A 20,562-nucleotide genomic window follows, 5' to 3' on the forward strand; every position below is an offset into this window, starting at 1 on the left:
TGTTTACTTCCTGTTATAGCACCCAGCATACACTGTAGGCTCAGTAACAAAATGGATGACCAATATTGCTGTTGCAATTTTGGCATATACGGAATAAGCAATGAAGAGTTCAGGTAATAGGAAAATGTTATTTATTATTATTTATTTAAAATGAAATAAAAACGTGTGTTCTCTGGCCTCCAGTTTTGGTGAGATTTTTCAATATGGCCCTTTAAGTAGACAACTAAAGCACTTTTGTAAGTCGCTCTGGATAAGAGTATCTGCTAAATGTTTAAAATTACCAGATTATTAGCAGACAATGCTGTACAGCTCATATAAGGAATTAGTTAACGGTGGTTCCACACTGAAGCAGTACTACAAAGTTCATATTTAAGCTCACAATTTCCATTCTATTTTTTATTTATTGCAAAGTATGACATTCTGAATTTTCACTGCTGCAATTTTGCTATGATGAAAAAGAGCACCAAACAGCCAACATGAAACAAGGTACTAGGAACTGGGTGTTTGGGAGAACCTGGGCTATGAAACTGAAGAAATTATTTAATTTATATGTGTAGAATTTGAGTCATGTACATATTCATTAGTGTGACTGAACATTGTGCTCTCTAGGAGTCAAACATGTGGCCTCAGTGCTGTTAGCACCATGCTGTACCAGATAAAGCTACAGGAGCAATTTAAGCTTCAAAAAAGCATAATCAGATGGGTTTTGTTCTCCCCCAATCATTCACAATTCTTTCTCAGAGAGATGTAAAAGAATCTGGGCAGACTCATATATTTGTGATGCAGTAGTATGATTTGTAGATCACAGCATCTGCAACGTGTCTGATCACTGTACCCATGCTATTTCACCAGCTCTCTGTCTAAATTAAACAACTGCAGTAATTAAGAAGTATTCATGACTGCTGTGGTTCACTATTAAACAATGTGCCATTTAAATATGTCCAGTGCTGTTTTGTATATGTAAAAAGAAACACAATGATGACATAATTATGACAAAAATCGCCACCTTAAATAATTGCTGTCACTGATTTCCTGGACAACACTTGTGGAAATGAATTGGCCTGATGAGGCCTTAGTAACTATTGACCCTACAGTGGAAAAGAGGCTATTCATGCAATTTGGTAAAGAAGCTGTTTTAAACACAACTGTAAAGAGCAACTTCATTCAGCAGGACTTGGCTGGCTAGAAGAGGTCATTTCAGTGACATTGCTGATATGCCTTTATGTTTATCTTAGACTGTTGTTTTTTTCTGTGTTTCAGTTCTGGATCTTTATGGCACCTGAACTTTGCACTGGACCAGGGGAAAACAATAAAACAACGGTTGGAATTGCAACTTCCATGACTTGAGTTTTACATGTATGGACATATTGCCATCTAGATTCAATGGTTCTGAAACAAACAAATTCAGTTTGTTTTCCATAACCCCCATTAAACACTCAAAATTAACAGGAACTACTTGTACTGATACAATTATAATATTTTGTTTCCATCTGCAGGTCTTTTTCTAGATTGTGGATTAAGATGGGGAAAAAACAGTTCCATATTTTTGTTTTGCTTTTAGTTTCTGTGTTTTTAGGGGTCATCCTTATTCAAATATTTACCGGACATAAATTTATGGACATATTGCCAGCTATGCACAGTAGTTCTGAAACAAACAAATACAGTTTGTTTTCTATAACTCCCATTAGACACTCAAAACATTTAATGGTGTCTACATTCATCGATCACAGAATCAATAAGGCCATTCGAGTTATCAGCATAATCAGAAGGGACAGTCTGCAGCCTCTTTACTGCATCTACTGTAACAATGACCATAACTGCCAGACTGCTGAGGCTGAAGTCCAGATACACGTTGACCATTTTGGCTTTCCATTTGGAGCCTCAGATGTCCTGTGTCATGGCGCACACACTCAGAGTGCAACACGTGTAGCCATTTCAACCAGTGCAAACATCTCAGAGATTCATAATGAAGATTTCTTGCCCATCAAGAATGAAAAGACCCATGAATCATTTATGTTCAATTTCACTGTCTGTATCTCCAGCCTTTTTGATAGCTACAATAATGTTCTGCAATTTGCCCAAACAGTGGAGATATACAAACTTCTAGGTGTTCAACATATAGTTATCTACAATACGAGCTGTGGACCTGACCTGGAGAAACTCTTACAGCATTATAAGAGGGAAGGAATTTTAGAGATTGTTTCATGGCCTATTGACCATTTCCTTAACCCATCTAAAGGATGGGACTTTATGTACCATGGTGGAGAAATCCAGTATTATGGCCAGTTGGTAACCCTCAATGAGTGCATCTATAGAAACATGTATCAGTCCAAATATGTTCTTCTGAATGACATTGATGAAATCATTATGCCTTATAAGCATGCTAACCTTCAATTACTGATGGAGGAACTTCAACAGCAGCACAAAGACATGGGTGTGTTTTTCATTGAGAGTCACTTTTTCCCCAAGACACAATTTGAAGAGAGTGGTCGATTCAGTCGGCCAGAATGGAGAAATATACCCGGTGTTAATATTATGGAACATATTTATAGAGAACCAGATAGAAAAGACTTAGACAACCCCAGAAAAATGATTATCAATCCAAGGACTGTAGTGCAAACATCAGTGCACTACGTACCCCAAAAATATGGAGATGTCTTTTTTGTGGCTTTTGATGTGTGTCGAATTGTTCATGTAAGATCACCACAACAAGGGACTCTTACCAAAGATCAACTGGTTGTTGATAAAAGGGTGTGGGACTTTGCCTCAGAACTCATACCAAACACAAGACTCTACAGGCATCTGGTTTGATGGAAATTACAGATTGATATGATGTTCATTTTAGTGTTTCTTTTTTTTTTTTTCCTGTGGCATTGCCTATGTCATAAATGTATGTAAATGTCTAGAATAAAGAAAAAAAAAGTACAATTGTGTTACCAAAATTTATATATGGCCTATATTGTAAATGTTATTTGATTGTCCTTTTACACTTTATTATCAACTTTCTTAATGCCACAAGTAGATACTCCAACCTTAGAAGGCTGCTCCCCGAATTTGAATATATATTACACATTTTTTTTCAAAGGCTTTTGTGTAGTCATTGCTGTCTCCTGCATGTATTAGCAAAATTGTTACATCAGCAAAAATTCCTTTTGTATCCAAAGCCAGACAATCATTTCATGCAGTTTCTTCAATACATTAGATTGTAACAGAGTGAATTTCAGAGGTCTGTTGTTGTTCTTGTATTCAGAAAATAATACATTCATATAGCTCCCATACATTATGATTACATTTATATCTTACCTTATTTAACATTTGGATTTCAATTTACATTTTGGACCACTTTATTTCAATAAGGGGACATTACAACCATGTGTAACTTGTTCATTACTCCAAAGCTTCATTGTGTTTATTTCCAAAAAGGTTTGCCAACACTCATTTGTTGAGGGGTATGCAAAATCAAGATTATCTAAATTTCAGTATTTCAAGAGAATCACAGGGATTGCTATATATGTACAAAAGGCCAAGAATATCTTATTTGAAGTTCAGATTAATAACTATTTTAATCATTAAGTTACATTTTGTGACTATGCACTAGTATTTAGCAACAATACAATAAATTTAGGGATCTGTTTTACCAGTTGACCAGGCCAATTTGTGTTCAGCTCGGATCACTGCCAATTGGTCCAAACTGTCATTGTTCACATTTGACTGAAGGTGTGTTTTGATACATTTTAGCTTACTGAATGATCTTTGAAAAGATGCAACTAGCAATGGCATTGTCATAAACACTCTAATTTGGACCAGAGTTTCCTGTAGCAGATCATTTAACTTGTCAGTTGTCTTTTGCTGCCCTTTAAACCAACAAATGACTCATGTATAACTGACTTTTTGTGTATATCTATGTGCTCATACTGAATTGTGATGGTGGCCTGTTACTGTTTTGAAATATCAAGTATGCAGTCAAGATTTTACTAACAATGTATAGTCATGTCCAAAAGTTGAGACTAGCACAAATTTTGCTTTTCACAAAGTTTGCTGGCTCAGTTTCAATGGTGGCAATTTGCATTATCTCTAGAGTGTGAAGAGTGATCAGATGAATTGCAATTAACTGAAAAGTCAGTCATTCTTGGCCATGAAAATCAACTTCATCACAAAAATTACTCCATTCCAGCCACTGCATTTCAGCCCTTTTGCTGAATGCTTGCTCAAATGTTTGCTTAAGAACACTGCCATGAACAAGGAATGGTATCAAAACATCCTCCAAGTGCAACTTCTCCCAACGATCCAGGAGCAATTTGGTGATAAACAATTTTTTAATATTTTTTTTTTTTCCAGTATGACGGAGCACCATGTCTCAGATCTCAATCCCCAGATCTCAATCCCATTGAGAACCTATGGTCAATCCTCAAAAAGAGGGTGGGCAAACAAAAACACAGAAACTGCTATCAATTCCAAGCAATGATTAGGAAAGAATTAGTTGCCATCAGTAAAGATTTTACCCAGAAGCTGATATCCAGTATGCCAAGGTGAATTGCAGAAGTCTTAAAAAAAGAAGGGTCAACACTGTAAATATTAAGTCTTTGCTTAAACTAGATGTATTTGTCAATAAAAACATTTGTATAAAAAAAACTTATGAAATGCTTATAATTGTACTTCACTATATCATATAAATATCGGACAAAACAACTGAGGCAGTAAAAAACCGAAAGGGTGTGTGTGTGTGTGTGTGTGTGTGTGTGTGTGTGTGTGTGTTTGTGTGTGTGTTTGTGTGTGTGCGCGCACTGCTGAGTGTAGCCTAGAGTGTGACACTTACATGCTAATGGCTGAATTTTAAAACCACTTACTTATATAATAAACATCTAGATATTTCTACTCAGAAGTGAAATATGGCCTGACATATCTACTAAGTAGTCTGAAAAATTGAGTCTTGAAAAATATTGAATTTTGAATCCTGCTGATACAAGATGTCCCCAATATAAAGTAAGGTTTGTCTGATATTTCCCTGCACAACACAAGATATTCTATCTCACTCGCACTGAGGTACCAGAAGACACAGCCCAAAACCCAAACCCTGCATAGAGGGGCTCAGTGAATGTGGAGTGGAATGTATATAAGTGGGTCAATGTATGTGTGTCCAAGGAGACATTGTAAAAGGACAGAGTGCCTGACGGCCAGTCCAGATACACTCCTACTCTGTTGGACCTGGAGGTAAGGACAGGTAAGAAAGTGTGATTCTTATTATGCCTGGCAATGTAACGCTCATTAGAGCAGATGAGACACCAAGACTTGTCATTGTATCCAAATGCACAGTCAGTACTGCCTCCTTTTGAGCTGATTCCTTTATATGCCACTGCTACAACAGACTCTCCACTCCCCCTCCACTCTGCTTCCCAGTAACAGCGTCCAGACACAGTCTCTCTACACAGCACCTGCTCACAGCCATCAAATCTCTCTGAATGATCAGGATATGACTGCTGCTCCTCCATCCATGTCACCTTGCGGTTTCCCTCAGACATATGGAGATGGGGGTGTGTTGTGTTTGGATCCAGTGTGAGCACACATGCGTCTGTGCACAAGAAGAAAGGTTAAAGGCAAGGACACAAATTGAATGTGTGTGTGTGTGTGTGTGTGTGTGTGTGTGTGTGTGTGTGTGTGTGTGTGTGTGTGTGTGTGTGTGTGTGTGTGTGTGTGTGTGCATACAGTGAACCTACATTTTTTAAAGCCTGCATTGATTCTGATCATCCCTGCATGATCCATCCTAAAGACATACACAAACACACACACACACACACACACACACACACAGTTTAATAATAATATGTAAGAATTATTAATTTCTTGAAAAGTATTTTCATTGACAGCAATTTTTTATTGATCTTCTCACCCATCTGTCATTTCTCCCAGTGTAGTTCAACTATTTATTACTGCACTCATTCAGTATAGGTCTACATTCAGACTGTGGTTAACACAAACACACAGGGCTACATTAATTTAGCTTTTCCACTGGGAAACTGTTTAATTACAGATAGGGTTGGATGTTTGAATTAGAACAACAGAGTCCTCAGTACTCAGGTAACATTGTAGAGGCATACACACGTGTCCTTCATTCCAACCATTTTAGTCTATAATAGCAGTATACTATAATACTATAATAGTATAGTATAATAATATTATAATTTACCATGATAATTTAAACACATGCCAGTCATTTCTAAATTATTATTTCAGTGTTATTTTTTCTTTTTCTTTTTCCTTTGTGGGAACATGTCATTATCAATCAGCTGATATGTTTGTGTAAAACCTGCATGTTTGCAGAGGAAATTAATTTGTCAATACTGTTACATTATTTAACTTATATAAAACATACAGCAGGCATGGTGGAGCTTTTCAGCATCCCCACTCTCCTGCTACCCTGCACGTTCTGTTGCTTATCTCCAAGTTTGTAATATTGTTTCGCATTAACAAAAGGTTTGGTGTTGTTTTGTGCTAAATTAATAAAATTAATAACTTCTGTACGTTATAGTTAAGATTTATCATAATCCTGTCTTACATAAATCTTTTTTTATTTCATTTTTGTCATGGTCATAGCAATAATAATGTTAAGTAATAGCCTATATAAACAAGATGTAACTAACTAATATTTTGTGGAAAAAAAATGAAAAAAAAATTAAAAATAAACCTACACATTTACCAGACTTTATATCATGTTTGCGGACTGGAGCTTCTCCTGTTTCCCTGGCTTCATGATCTCTTCCGTGTGTTCCAGTCCTTAGTTTCGTTTTCTCCACCTCCTCGTTTGTTTTCAACACCCGTCATTTCTTTCACCTGCTCCTTGTTTATATTCTTTTTATCTTTGTATATTTAAACCGTGTCACTGAATCTTAGGGTTGTTGGTCATTTCTAATTTCATTTCTATGTATTTTTGATCGTTCTTGGTGTTTCAAGTTAAGTTACTCTCTCTGTTTACTATTGTTATTCTCCTGTTAGTGTTATCTTTTGTTTGGTTCCTACATGCTTTCTCTTGGTATTCTAGTTTATGTTGCCTTCTTTGTCGATATTGCCTTGCCGGTTAATGTTCATTAAGTTGATTCTGATCTCCTGGCCGCTATACATTATTTCTTTGTACTCTCCTAAGTTTCTTTCCTGATCTATAATCCCATGCTGTAGTCTAGTCTCTTTCCTTGTTGCTTTGCTCCCTTTAGGTTTCTTTCCCCTTCCTTTTTGTTTACCCTGTTTGTTTTGAGTGTTATGCTTCCTTGTTATCCCGTAGGTTCCCCTTCAATATTTAGTCTCTTTATTTATCCAGTGCTCACCCTCACCCTGAATTGGCCTCTTATCTTTTTGGTTTGTTCCTGGTGTTTCTGTTATTAAACTAGTCATTTCTTTACATTGACCTGTTTTATCATTTTCGATATGTCTTCCCCTGTTTTGGATTCTGTTCATTCTCAAGTCCAAGTCACTGGTACTTTGCATGTGTGTTCCCCCCCCCACCTCACTCCCATTACACTTTAGATTTTGGTCATTAATGCTGGCATAAGCTTCAGTACGAAGCTCCTGAGAAGAACTGTGCTAAAGTATTAATTTTACATTAATTTAACATTAATTTGTAGCAGCATGAACACTTCAATAAACTGGCAATTAATTATGTTAAGAGTGTTCAGGGCACCCCCTCATCCTTGTAATGCTGGGAGGCTTGGCAGGATGCAAAGACAATCCCATCTAACAGCACAGCTACACTGATGCTCACTCAGACTGTGTTATCTTGTATCTATTATTGTACAATAAATCAGACAATTCACTGACCAGCCAAAAGCCAAACCCAAATTTAAGCATATCATTGACACTACATAAAGTAACCTAAATAGACTAGTATCAATTTGAATATACCCCCTTATACATTTATACGGACACCCCTATAGTTTCACATACTTAAGTGTGTCCAGTTTGCAGAGTGGATCTTCCAGTATAGCAGAGAGCAGCTTCATTCCTGAGTCTCCTGGGTGGTTATAGGTCAGATCTAGTTCTTTTAGATGTGAGGGGTTTAAACTCAGGGCTGAAGCCAGAGAAGAACAGCCTTCCCCTGTGACCAAACAACCAGACAATCTGCAAAAAAGGAGAGGAAAACAAATAGAGACAAATTCAGTGACATTTGTCTCTGCTTCTCAGGCTGTACTGTCTAACAGCAAAAATTGTTTTGTTATGAAATTAAATAAAATGTTAAAATTAATAAACCTTTTTTTTCAACACTTATTTGTGTGTAACCTTAAAAACCAAGTCTAACCAAATATGGGTATTTTTGTTATTTCCATGTTATGTAGTTTAAAAAGCATAATGTATTTATATAGTTTTGTAGGACACCATGTTCTGAGAAAAAAAGGCTGATGAGGTTGAACATATATCATGTGTCATCATAACACACTGTATGCTTAGTTGATACTTCCAGTCTTCCCACAGAATCAGTTAAACTTTATGATTTGGACTACAGCCGTCATATTATCACTAAGTCTTTTTTGAATGCTACTGTACTAAGTGGAGCACTTGGCGAACTCTTCCAGAAATGTATCCCTCCCAGCCCACACACTGGGCACCTCATCACTGGTGTGCAGGTTACCCTATGTTTTACAAATCAAGCTTCACTCAAGAGTTAGAACTTAAGTGCAGAGCAGAGACAGAGAATGAACAGAAATTTAAAAAAATAAATAAAAATAAGTAATAACCTAGAATATATCAGATAGAACAAAACCAGCTGAACTTAACCTACAGCCATGTCATTCTGCCATTTACATGTGGTGCCATTTTATTTTCTTGGTTCTTGTATGGAGAACCAAAAGTAGCAAATCTCCACCTCCTTTAACATCATGCATGTACATTTACATGAGTATGCACAAACCTTGTTTTCCTCTTTCTCACAACACACACACAAGCTAATTTACACTATAAATAAACAGATTGTTGATTCTATTGGTTTTGACTTTGAGTAGCTTGTGTGTTATTAAATGTATAATTTATTTCCACCAAGTTGTCCACTAATGCAACAAGCTCATTGTTCCTATAGTTATTATTATATAGATTTTTGTTGTCAACAGTGTTAAAAATGGAAAACACTGTAAAATGTTGTCTGGCTAGCCTTTCACTGAAATACTCCCTCACTGTTCATTTGTCTTTTTTTCCTGGCAGCAAGAAATATGATGAATGTCAAGTTGGATTAATGCAAATTGATTAATTTTGCCACATTTGAGATATTGATCCGATTTTATGACCACATATGAAAGTGGCCCTAATTGGAAATGAACATAACAGAATAACTCTGGCTTTTGCTGTTTGTGCTGCTGTCCAAATTACAATTGTGCATCACATATAGAGTAAAAGATCAGATTTGAACCACATTTACCTGCTGTGTGAATGTGGCCAAAAATAAAGCACACTTATTTAATCCTTCAGAAATGAAATAATGTATGTTACTTTCTTTAGTTAAAAATTAAGGATTGTGATCAATATGATTTGACTGACAAATTAAGACTGATTTATTAATGAGATTAATAATTATGAGACATACAGTGGTGTGAAAAAGTATTTTCCCCCTTCCTGATATCTTATTTTTTTGCATGTTTATCACACTTAAATGTTTCAGAACATCAAACAAATTTAAATATTAGACAAAGATAACACAAGTAAACACATAATGCAGTTTTTAAATAAAGGTTTTTATTACTAAATGGAAAAAAAAATCCAAACCTACATGGCACTTTGTGAATGACACACCCAGGCCTGATTACTACCACACCTGTTCTCAATCAAGAAATCACTTAAATAGCACTTGGCTGACAAGGAGAAATAGACCAAAAGATCCTCAAAAGCTAGACTGCATGCTGTGATCCAAAGAAATTCAGGAACAAATGAGATACAAAGTAATTGAGATGTATCAGTTTGGAAAAGGTTATAAAACCATTTCTAAAGCTTTGGGACTCCAGCGAACCACAGTGAGAGAGCCATTATCCACAAATGGCAAAAACAGGTAACAGTGGTGAACCTTCCCAGGAGTGGCTGTTCGACCAAAATTACCCCAAGAGCACAGTGATGACACATCCAAGAGGTCACAAAAGACCCCACAACAACATCCAAAGAAATCCAGGCCTCACCTGCTTCAGTTAAGGTCAGTGTTCATGACTCCATGAAAAAGAGACTGGGCAAAAATGGCCTGCATAGCAGAGTTCCAAGACAAAAAACACTGATGAGCAAAAAGAACATAAAGGCCCATCTCAGTTTTGCCAGAAAATATCTTGATGATCCCCAAGACTTTTGGGAAAACACTTTGTAGACTGACAAGACAAAAGTTGAACTTTTTGGAAAGTGCATGTCCTATTACATCTGGCGTAAAAGTAACACAGCGTTTCAGAAAAGGAACGTCATAGCAACAGTCAAATATGGTGCTGGTAGTGTGATGGTCTGGAACTGTTTTTCTACTTCAGGACCTGGAAGACTTGCTGTGGTGAATGGAACCATGAATTCTGTTGCCTACCAAAAAATCCTGAAGGAGAATGTCTGCCCATCTCCTCAAGCTGAAGCGCACTTGGGTTCTGAAGCAGGACAATGATCCAAAACACACCAGCAAGTCCACCTCTGAATGGCTTAAGAAAAACAAAATGAAGACTTTGCAGTGGCCTAGACAAAGTCCTGACTTGAATCTGATTGAGATGCTGTGGCATGACCTTAAAAAGGCAGTTCATGCTCGAAAACCCTCCAATGTGGCTGAATTACAACAATTCTGCAAAGATGAGTGGGCCAAAATTCCTCCACAGTGCTGTAAAAGACTCATTGCTAGTTATCGCAAACAATTGCAGTTGTTGTTGCTAAGGGTGTCCCAACCAGTTATTAGGTTTAGGGGGCAATCACTTTTTCACACAGGGCCATGTAGGTTTGGATTTTTTTCCCCCTTAATAATAAAAACCTTCATTTAAAAACTGCATTTTGTGTTTACTTGTGTTATCTTTGTCTAATATTTAAATTTGTTTTATGATCTGAAACATTTAACTGGGACAAACATGTAAAAAAATAAGATATCAGGAAGGGGGCAAACACTTTCACACCACTGTAATTACTTTTATGTGGTGTGAGGGGGAAAAAAAAACTATAATTCTATATTTATACTTATATTTTATATTTATACTTAATATTTACATTTTTAGCTCACCTGAGTATCTCCAGTTTACAATGTGAACTCTTCAGTCCAGCAGAGAGCAGTGTCACTCCTGAATCATGCAGATCATTGTTAGTAAGGTCCAGTTCTCTCAAGATTGAGTTTGTCAGTTGCAAAGATGATCCCAAATTTTCACAAGTCTTTTCCCCAAGATTACAGATAGGTAGCCTACAAAGGCAGATCAATATGACATATTTTACAATATATTTAATGGCTCAGAATTATAATTTTGCCAGATGGTAAACAAAGGTGGTAAAATGACCTTAAGGACTGTATATTTATTTTTAGTCCAAAGTGATTTGTACAGTAACTGTTGACCAAAATTGGTATGAAAGAGTGATATGCGAAAGCTTTATTACCAATTCATTAATAAATAAGCAAATATCAGACTTTTTCTGTGCAGCCGTAAAAATAACATTCCAAACAGAACACTCGTATGGCAGATGAACACTTGAAATATATGAAATAAGACAAAGTATCAAAGAACAAAACAAAGCCAGTAAGTAATAAAAAACATACAAATGAGGAAGGCTTATTAAGAAGGTGTAAGTATGTAACACGTAATATGTTTAGTACAATAGGAAAAACATCTATTTAATGTATTAGGCTGAAAGCTAAAGTCAAAAGGTCAAGAGTCGGTGTTTGTGTATCACTACTGAATGCTAGTGGTGCCTTTTATTTCTCCTTGTACAAGCTACTTAACTGACTGTACAATTAAAGTAAAGAGGGAATGCACTGTTGCCTAAAGAGAACAAAATACATTTTTTTAAAAAACAGAGTGACTACAAAAACTACAAATTTATGATTTGCTTATAATGGTCATTTATTTTACTTTCTGATAGTATGGGAATGGAGTGTTCAACAGTTTGGAATTGATGGGAGTGTTTGTATGGTAACAGTGAGAAAGAAACACACCACCCCAAATCTGATCATTCACTGTCCAGACATGGAACCATCCAGGCATCTGGAGCTTTAAAAATAAAATACTACCCCTCTCCAGCTTTTCAACACATTCATCTGTGTATATTTAACCCCAGGATGACAGAGAAATGAATGACCAACATTTCCCATTTAAAAATGCATTTGGAGACCAAACAAATGTCTCCATCTTGTGGATGTTTCAGAGAACAACCACCCAGCCATTCTATCACATAACTTTTGTTTTTGTTTTTTTTCATGGGACACATTTTATGCAGCCTTGAACGGTATAGCTTGTTTACACTATTTTAATGCCCCAGACTGAACATACATTAAAACACAATACAAAAAGAGGTCCAAAGCCTGGAGGACTGTTACAATACAGCCCCTCCCTCCTCCTCAAACATCTGTGTGTGTGTTTGTTAGTCTGTAGTGTCACGCTGTCTCTTGTCACCCACCTGATCTGATCCTTGTGTGTAATTGTCGAGTGTGTGTCTCTTGTGTCGTCATATGTTTGTTGGTATTTGATGTAATATAGTATGTGTGGTGAGTGTAGGTGTTTTGTGTTAAATAAAACATTTGTCTCAACGTGCCTCATCCCTACATCCTGCTTAAGCCTCGTTCCGTAACAGGACTATTAGAGCTGGGGCCTAATTTAAGCAGTAGGTCTACTGTCTAGACATGGGCCTAAATTTAACTTTAAAATAAAATAATAAAAAAAAACAACAACTCATAATCAGGATCATAAATAATCACAGGAGAAAAGTGATGGTCAAGCAGACAAGGTTTTTTTCAAGAAAATCAGAGGTGAGAAGGTGCTTATTGGCAGGCTTGGACCTAAACATCTGTAAAGCTGCTTGTGCCTGTTGTAAAAAGCACTATATAAATGCATTTTGATTGATTGATTGTTTACTTTTGGTAATACTATCATTTTGATAGAAGATATTCTGTCAATGAGGGTTGGCAGTTATCATTTTTAGATGTGAGTATGGATTAAAATTAAGATTAGGCAACTATGAAAGCTATCTGGAGATTTTTATACTCAAATATGTGATGTGCTGAGTGCTTAGAGGCATGAGCTCATGTTGAGTGATTTGGTCCAGTTAATATATTTGGAGATTTTGGAATGTATTTCTATAGTTTGGATAGTTTGATGAGAGATGATTTTGCAGGAACAGTAATATATCATCTGCATATAAACTGATTATATGTTCTGCATTATGGGTCTAAACACCCTTGACATTTGTAGTTTGTTATATAACTGCTGCTAATGCTTCCAAAAATAATGAGAAAGGATGACAGTTCAGATATTGAGTGAGCAGCCACTTTGATATTATTAGCTTCTACTGCATGTAGTCATGTCCATGATTAGGTTTATATTTATTGTTAACACACTTTAATCATACATTTTATAAACACAATCCCCATCAGTGGGGAATTAATGCATTTATAAATCTCAAACTTTGCCTAAGTAATGTGCTAAGACACTTGTGGTGCGACAATTTAACTTTAGTTAATTTTTATAACCCATAAGCTCTGTCAGTGTAAACAAGCAAGTTTAAAGTTGTGTTAAATTACACTAAGTAAAACTGTAAAATCATTTCAGCTCATAGCTTCATCCCATTCCTAGTAGGTTCTACTGATATCTATTGCTTATCTTAAAGTTTGGTTAGATATTTTAATCCTTCTAGAGTAGCCCTGCATTAGGGGTTTTATTGTCTCCTGCTCACCTATTTCATAATGACCATGCATTTCAGGTGTTAAATTATGGTTTGAAGAAACACAATCAGTGCCAGAATCCAAGAAGGATAACATATTTATCTAATAATAGCAAATCTGCTTGTGAAAACAAATGTCTTTATCATGCCCTTGCTATCATTATTTCCCTTGGGGAAAATCATAACCATCTTAAGGGCCACTCTATTACTTTAACAGCAACTTCAATAGCAGAATTTGCCCCAAAGTCAATGCTTAATTTCTATATTGAGACCCAGGGATATTCATAAAAATATCATGGCCTTGCCTTCACACATTACAATTAACTTGTTTTAATTCAGGTATTAAATGATAGAAGGCTTACCTGAGTATCTCCAGTTTACAGTGGCAACTCTTAAGTCCAGAACAGAGCAGCTCCAATTCTGAATCTTTTAGGTTATTGTTACTCAGTTGCAGTTCTCGCAGGGGGTAGTTTGGAGACATCAAAGTGTAGGAGAGAGTTTCAATGCAGTCTGTGGTGAGATTATAGCCATCTAGTCTGCAAAGGCAATGAAAATTAAGTGCAGAGTACAGTTAAAACAGGCTGATGGAAACAAGTAACACAGAAATTGCTTGGATAACCTGAAGAGGAAACCACATAAATATGTATAAACAAACAAGCAGTAGAAGTTTTGATAAATCACAAAACTGTTAAGCACTTAAAACCAATGTTATGATTGGCCCCCCAGGGGGTGGTAAAAGGATCACAGTGTATAAGAAAAGTCAAATTTCTTCCTCCTCACCTATTATTTACCCATAATAATGCTGTACTGTCAACACTGCATATTATAAAAATATGGTTTCTGCTATAGCTATAGCTCTGTCCTCTACTTCTTTCTGGTTTTGGACTACATTCTTTAACATTTCCCATTGTGAAACAAGAAACTAAATGGGAAACATTAGTATGAATAGTTTTTTTTTTTCTTTCTTCCCCCCCCCCCCCCCCCAAGAGTGTGTCCAACTGCATATTGACTGTATATATATTACATACTGGTTATTATAAAACATGATAATAACTAATGTCATGTATAACAATACACTTGTTTTTCATTTAGACCCTTTGAAACATTTACTTTATTGTATGTAAAGGAAAAACATTTAATTTTAGTATGAAATTTGCATGTGGTCCACAGACATATTTTAAGTATTGTATACAGCATACATTCATCCATTCATATTCCAAACCAATCTAATTCTGGGTCATGGGGGGTGGAGCCTATTCTGATAGCACAAGATGGGAACTAACCCTGGGCAGCGTGCCAGACCATCACAAGGCATGACGAAAAATGTGGCCAGTGTTCACATTTATCCTATTTTTAAAAAATATTCATGACATTATACTCATTCACATAACACTCACAGAGCTTTTCTGCAGTTGTACACAGCTGGTATCAGTCTCCTGTAACCCTCCTCTGATGTATTGAATTTCTTCAGGTCCACCTCATCCAGCACTTCCTCTGACATCTGCATTAAGAAAGCTATAGCTGAACACAGTCCAGGAGAGAGCTTGCTTTGGGATTCTTTATCTGATTGTAGATATTGCTGAATCTCCCTGGAGAGGGACTGGTCATGTATTTCAGTCAGACAGAGGAAGAGATTGTTGGATTTCTCAGTAAGAATGCTTTCTGTTTTTATTTGTTTTTTGATGTACTGGACTGCCTTGTTGATGCTCTTTGAACTGTTCTGTGACTGTATCAGTAGGCCTTGTAGGAGTCTCTGATTGGTCTCCAGTGTGATGCCCAGCAGGAACCGGAGGAAAAGATCCAGGTGTCCATTTTGACTCTTCAAGGCTTTGTCCACTGCTCCTTCCAGCAGGTCCTCCAGTAGAACATTCTCAGACCGGTTTCTGTACCAGCCCCAATGCTGAGGCATAAAAAACTGCAGTGACTCAATGTCCTTATTCACACAGCATTGAAACACATAGAAAGCAGCCAGGAACTCCTGAAAGCTCAGATGCACAAAGCAGTAGACCTTCGTCTGGTAGAGCACAGATTCCTCTCTAAATATCTCAGTGCAAATCCCAGAGTACACAGAGGCCTCAGTGACATCAATGCCACACTCTCTTAGGTCTTCTTCATAGAATAGTACATTGCCCTTCATTAACTGCTTAAAAGCCAGTTCAGCTAGTTTCAGAATCAAAGTTCTGCTGGATTCCAGAAGGGTTTTTAGATCTCTCTCGTTTTTCTCTTTGTACTTTGCATTCTTCGTGTGTAACTGAGTCCACATAAAGTGTATATACATCTCAGTCAGAGTTTTAGGGATTTCTGTATCATTATTTTTTTTAATGATTTTCTGAAGCACAGTGGCTGAGATCCAACAGAAGACCGGTATGTGGCACATGATGTGGAGGCTCTTTACTCTCTTAATGTGCAAGATGATTTTCTTGGCTTGGTCTTGATCACCGATTCTTTTCCTGAAGTACTCCTCCTTCTGTGCATCAGTGAATCCCTGAATTTCTGTCAAACGGTTTATGTACTGAGGAGGGATTTGACTGGTTCCTGCTGGTCGGGAGGTTATCCAGATGAGAGCAGAGGAAAGCAACTCTCCTTTGAAGAGGTTTGTGATCAACACATTCACTGATGATATCGTGGTAATGTCAAATATATTCTCACACTCTAGAAAGTTCAGTGGAATTGTGCTTTCGTCTAAACCATCAAAAACGAACACACATTTGTGTGTATCATATGTCCTTAAGGCAAGATCTTTGATCTCAGGATGGAAGTTACACAGAAGTGTATGAAGACTGTACTGCTCATCTTTAATCAAGTTCAGCTCCCTGAATGGAAGCACAAACATGAAATCTACATCCTGATTGGATTTTCCCTCAGCCCAATCAAGAATGAATTTCTGCACAGAGACAGTTTTCCCAATTCCTGCAATTCCTTTAGTCAGAACCGTTCTGAGCTTTGGCATTTCTGGTCCTTTATCTTCTTTTTCTTCTGTGTGTCTGACACCTTCAGCCATCACAGCTCTAATGTTCTCTTCTTCCATTTCTTTTTTAGGATCTTGTACAGCTTTAAAGATGTCAGAGCAGTTGATTGGAATGTCTTGTAACAGTTGTTTCCTGAGTGTTTTCTCCATCTGTAAAACCTCATGTTCCTCATCCACACTTTCACTCTCTCCCTCTATGATGTAGAGCTGTGTGTAAATCTGGTTCAAGAGGGTTTTATTCTCTTGTGTATTGATTCCCTCAAATAAGCTCTCATACTTGTTCTTCATGCTGGTTTTGTGGGTGTGTAAGACTCTATGCAGTACATCATGCACTGGAGTGTGACAGTCGTGCTGCATGGCCTCTTCCATGTCTTTGTGTGGGTGTAGAAGAGGACGGGTTCTAGATCTCTTTCTGCAATGTGGACAGCCAAACCCTCCTGATGAAGAAGACTGGTCCCAGTAGCTGCTGATACACTGTCTGCAGAACCTGTGTCCACAGCTGATGGAGACTGGATCTGTCAGAAGCTGCTCACACACTCCACACCTGGACTGATCTTGTAGTTCATCTTCCCTCCTGTTAATAGAAACAAAGAGGAAGAGTCAGGATGAAAGAGAGAGGATAAAATAAATACATGAATCAGACTGAAACACAAGGCATTTTAGTCATTATTTCATATATACATTGTGATACACTCTGACATTGCGTGTGTGTGTGTGTGTGTGTGTGTGTGTGCGTGTGTCTGTTTTAGTATATACCATACAGGACACAGCACTTAATAACATGTCCAGTTCTACAGGCAGCATATCTACTGCTCACTCAGGATCAGCGTTTATGCTCTGGGCTATGAATGACTACTAACCAGAATAGATATTTTTTTAAAAGGACACAGAATCTCTATACTCCTTTATGTTTCATGTTATTAACATGACTAATTCAATGTGTAAATCTCTTTTTCCTGTAAACACGCTTTTTATTACCTCAGAGGGAAAAGCTTGGAGCTGTCACTTTTCATAGACATACAGCTGGGATCTGGAGATTCTGCTCTCTGGTTTCCCCATCTGGTGATATTAGATAGAAAATAATTCAGATGAAGTGCAGCATGAGGACTGAAAATAATACACTTGATAATAATACACACGTTAGGCGGTTCATCAGAGGAGGCAAGGGAGGATGTGCCCGGTCAAATGTCTGGTTTAAATAAGCAATCCAATCCGTCATGTGTTATCATGCCTATGTAGGAGTGTGGTGTGGTCAAGTATTGTCTACTGTGCGGAAACACAACCAATGAACCAGCGAATGATTAAAATGGGTCGAAAATGCTGTAACAGTTCTTACCCGGAGTGAGGAACAATTGCTTCAGAGTAACTGTGATGCATGGAGTTAATTAAGAGGGAGCACATATGTAGTAACGAGGACATTAGTGTGGGTACAATGAAAGGCTCGTTTATTTTATAGACTGACCATACCAAGCCAGCTCACATGGCAACTAATGTTCTATATATACATAAAGGAAACAGTATGACGCACCATAACGGCATTACTGAAAATGCTGAGAAGGCTAGGGAAACAATACAGTGACAGCGTCCAGCTCTCTTTCCCAAATGAGCTCTCTCCCCTCTCTCACAAGAGATCGCCAAAATACACGTGATCATAAAGACGAACTAGCGACCTCTTAAAGACAGCATACATGTTACACTGCATGTCATTAACAGTAGCCTGCTTAAACGGGTACTTTTGTTTCAGTATACTCAGAGCAAGAGACTTCACAAACAGAACTGTACTGCTGAGAACCGCTGAAATAAGGAACAGAAAGACTGTCTGTTTCGTGGCTGTTTTTTTCTTATTTTATTTTTTTAATTTATTTATTTGTTTGTTTTAAATGTTCATGAACACAAGCCTTTCCTGTCCCCTGAATCCATCCTTCCTTGCAGATTCAGCACACTTTCTAAAATCAAATTTTAGAAAATGTTTCCCTAATCCAGGGACATCAAGCATTTCCAAAATAATCATGCATTTTCCTATAATTTCACATAGATATTCAAAGTCTTTGAGAGGATTGTTTTAAATCGTTACTTTCACAGCCTAATTTTACAAAATGTTAGTTCTGGAGCACCATTCAGCTCTTAAAAAGTCCAACAAGCTGCTAAAAATGCTACTGCTATTATAAGTACTCCATCCATAATGATAGCCAACCACATCAAGCATATTACACCATATTAGAGTTACTGGATGAGCCTGTTGTGTTATATACATTACTATCTGTTTGGTTAGAAAAACAGGTAATTATTTTTTTAGGTAATAAAAATAACTCTGATTAGGCTAGTGTTCCTCTACAGGTCAGCCTCGCCAGGAATCTTCCTCATACTGATTCAGTACACATACACAAATTCATGTGACTATATTTAATTTCCTGTTTATGAAAACCTACCTAGGTTTTTGAAGGGCTAAGTGATCACCCCAGTGGTATGCCCTTAAGCCCTGTAGGCATGTAATATCCTGAACAACTGTTTGCTTAATACTAATGGTTGCAAAACTGAGGACCTACTTGGCGTTGTGAAATTTGTACTGTAGTACATGCAGTTCTCATTCAGATTCTTGGCAGACATGTTTGTGTTCGTGTTTTACCTCAGGTCAGTGTCAGCTCCACTACTGAAATGATAAGGATTCTCCATGGAACAGGCCCTCTTCGAAGAGACACACTGGAGATGTTACTCTGGATGTCTGAAGCCTGTTAACATGATGTTGAGATGTTTTATATATAAGGTACAGGGTGTTTTCATTTCAAACTATGCTGACAGTTTTATTGCCCCAATAAAAGTTATTTTTTAAACTTTCTTAAGTAAGTAAATCAAACCAGTAATCAAAAATGTTTTGGGGGGTGTTTAAGGCTAAGAGAACATTGCTAATACAGGAAAGCCAATGAACATTGTAAATTGCCCTACATTAAGAAAATGCACCTTTTTTTCTTTCAAAATCAGTTCAATGGTGAAGTACAATGGTGAAGTACAATGGTTCAATGGTGAAGTACACTCTGAGTACATTAAATGAGCATGACTGAAAATACATAGCACACATTGAGGCATACATGTGAGACTCAAATTATATACATAATATAAATGCATGTATTACAGAAAAATACTGTAAACATAGATTTTAAATCTATCTGAGTCTTAAAGTATTCATAAGTATTGTTTTTTTTACCAATAGTTATGAACTTCCCCGTTCTGTACATGGTCCTGTAGCTCAAATGACAAAGCAAGTTGTTACCAAGGTCATGTGTTCCTTCACTTGGGAAGTTGATCTGGAGAAGAATGCTCGACAAATGTTATAAAATGTATACTTACTGCGTGATGTTTTAAAATCAGACTGCCATTCGTACTTATAAATTTTGACAATGGCATCAGTTCACATTGTAGTCCTCCAGAGTTGTGGGAGACATCAGAGCAGAGAGGGGGCAGAGTGAGGGAGAGGGGCAGAACTGAGAATAGCGGGACTGAGGAAGGAAACAGAACTAAGGTTCTTAGAGAGGTCAAAATTAAGAGTGGTCAGAACTGTTCAATGATCTGCTAGCAGCCTTTCTTACTGTGTGGGTGTGTGTGTGTGGCATGCTGAGGAGCCCTAGACTATAATCTCTGAGGGAAGAGAATCCTCAAACAGCCCCTCAGTAGCTGTAGTTTCCCCTCTGCCTGGGATTGGGAATTATGTAAAAAGAGCACTGACACACACAGCACTGTTCTTGTGTTTTGCTTTCCCTCTC

The 20,562-nt window shown here is 37.2% G+C and overlaps 2 protein-coding genes across 6 annotated transcripts; one reads left to right on the forward strand and one right to left on the reverse strand.

The window, feature by feature from the left end:
* The first annotated feature begins 3 nt into the window (after window positions 1-3).
* Window positions 4-2,901, forward strand: LOC118242704 (uncharacterized). Of its 2 annotated transcripts, none has more exons than XM_081701680.1 (3): window positions 4-113; window positions 1,261-1,320; window positions 1,497-2,901. In XM_081701680.1, exons 1-3 carry the CDS (start codon window positions 52-54, stop codon window positions 2,809-2,811), a joined length of 1,437 nt encoding a protein of 478 aa, XP_081557806.1. In that variant the 5' UTR covers window positions 4-51; the 3' UTR covers window positions 2,812-2,901. The 2 variants fall into 2 exon arrangements, with proteins under 2 accessions (XP_081557806.1, XP_035390812.2); XM_035534919.2 differs by having other exon boundaries at window positions 17-113; window positions 1,261-1,356.
* Window positions 2,902-3,640: 739 nt separating this feature from the next.
* LOC113589716 (NACHT, LRR and PYD domains-containing protein 3-like) lies at window positions 3,641-20,288 on the reverse strand. 4 transcript variants are annotated; one of them, XM_035534912.2, is made up of 9 exons: window positions 20,150-20,288; window positions 19,431-19,533; window positions 17,783-17,863; window positions 15,234-17,378; window positions 14,199-14,372; window positions 11,195-11,368; window positions 7,933-8,106; window positions 5,715-5,761; window positions 3,641-5,569 (listed from the first exon to the last, which is right to left on the reverse strand). In XM_035534912.2, exons 2-9 carry the CDS (start codon window positions 19,475-19,477, stop codon window positions 5,025-5,027), a joined length of 3,387 nt encoding a protein of 1,128 aa, XP_035390805.1. In that variant the 5' UTR covers window positions 19,478-19,533; window positions 20,150-20,288; the 3' UTR covers window positions 3,641-5,024. The 4 variants fall into 4 exon arrangements, with proteins under 4 accessions (XP_035390805.1, XP_081557801.1, XP_035390806.1 ...); XM_081701675.1 differs by lacking the exon at window positions 20,150-20,288 and adding an exon at window positions 20,007-20,023; XM_035534913.2 differs by lacking the exon at window positions 20,150-20,288 and adding an exon at window positions 19,763-19,780.
* Between the last annotated feature and the right edge of the window lie 274 nt (window positions 20,289-20,562).

The sequence above is a fragment of the Electrophorus electricus genome, chromosome 18, assembly GCF_041902795.1.
Source record: "Electrophorus electricus isolate QZ-2024a chromosome 18, ASM4190279v1, whole genome shotgun sequence".
Taxonomy (NCBI): Eukaryota; Metazoa; Chordata; class Actinopteri; order Gymnotiformes; family Gymnotidae; genus Electrophorus; species Electrophorus electricus.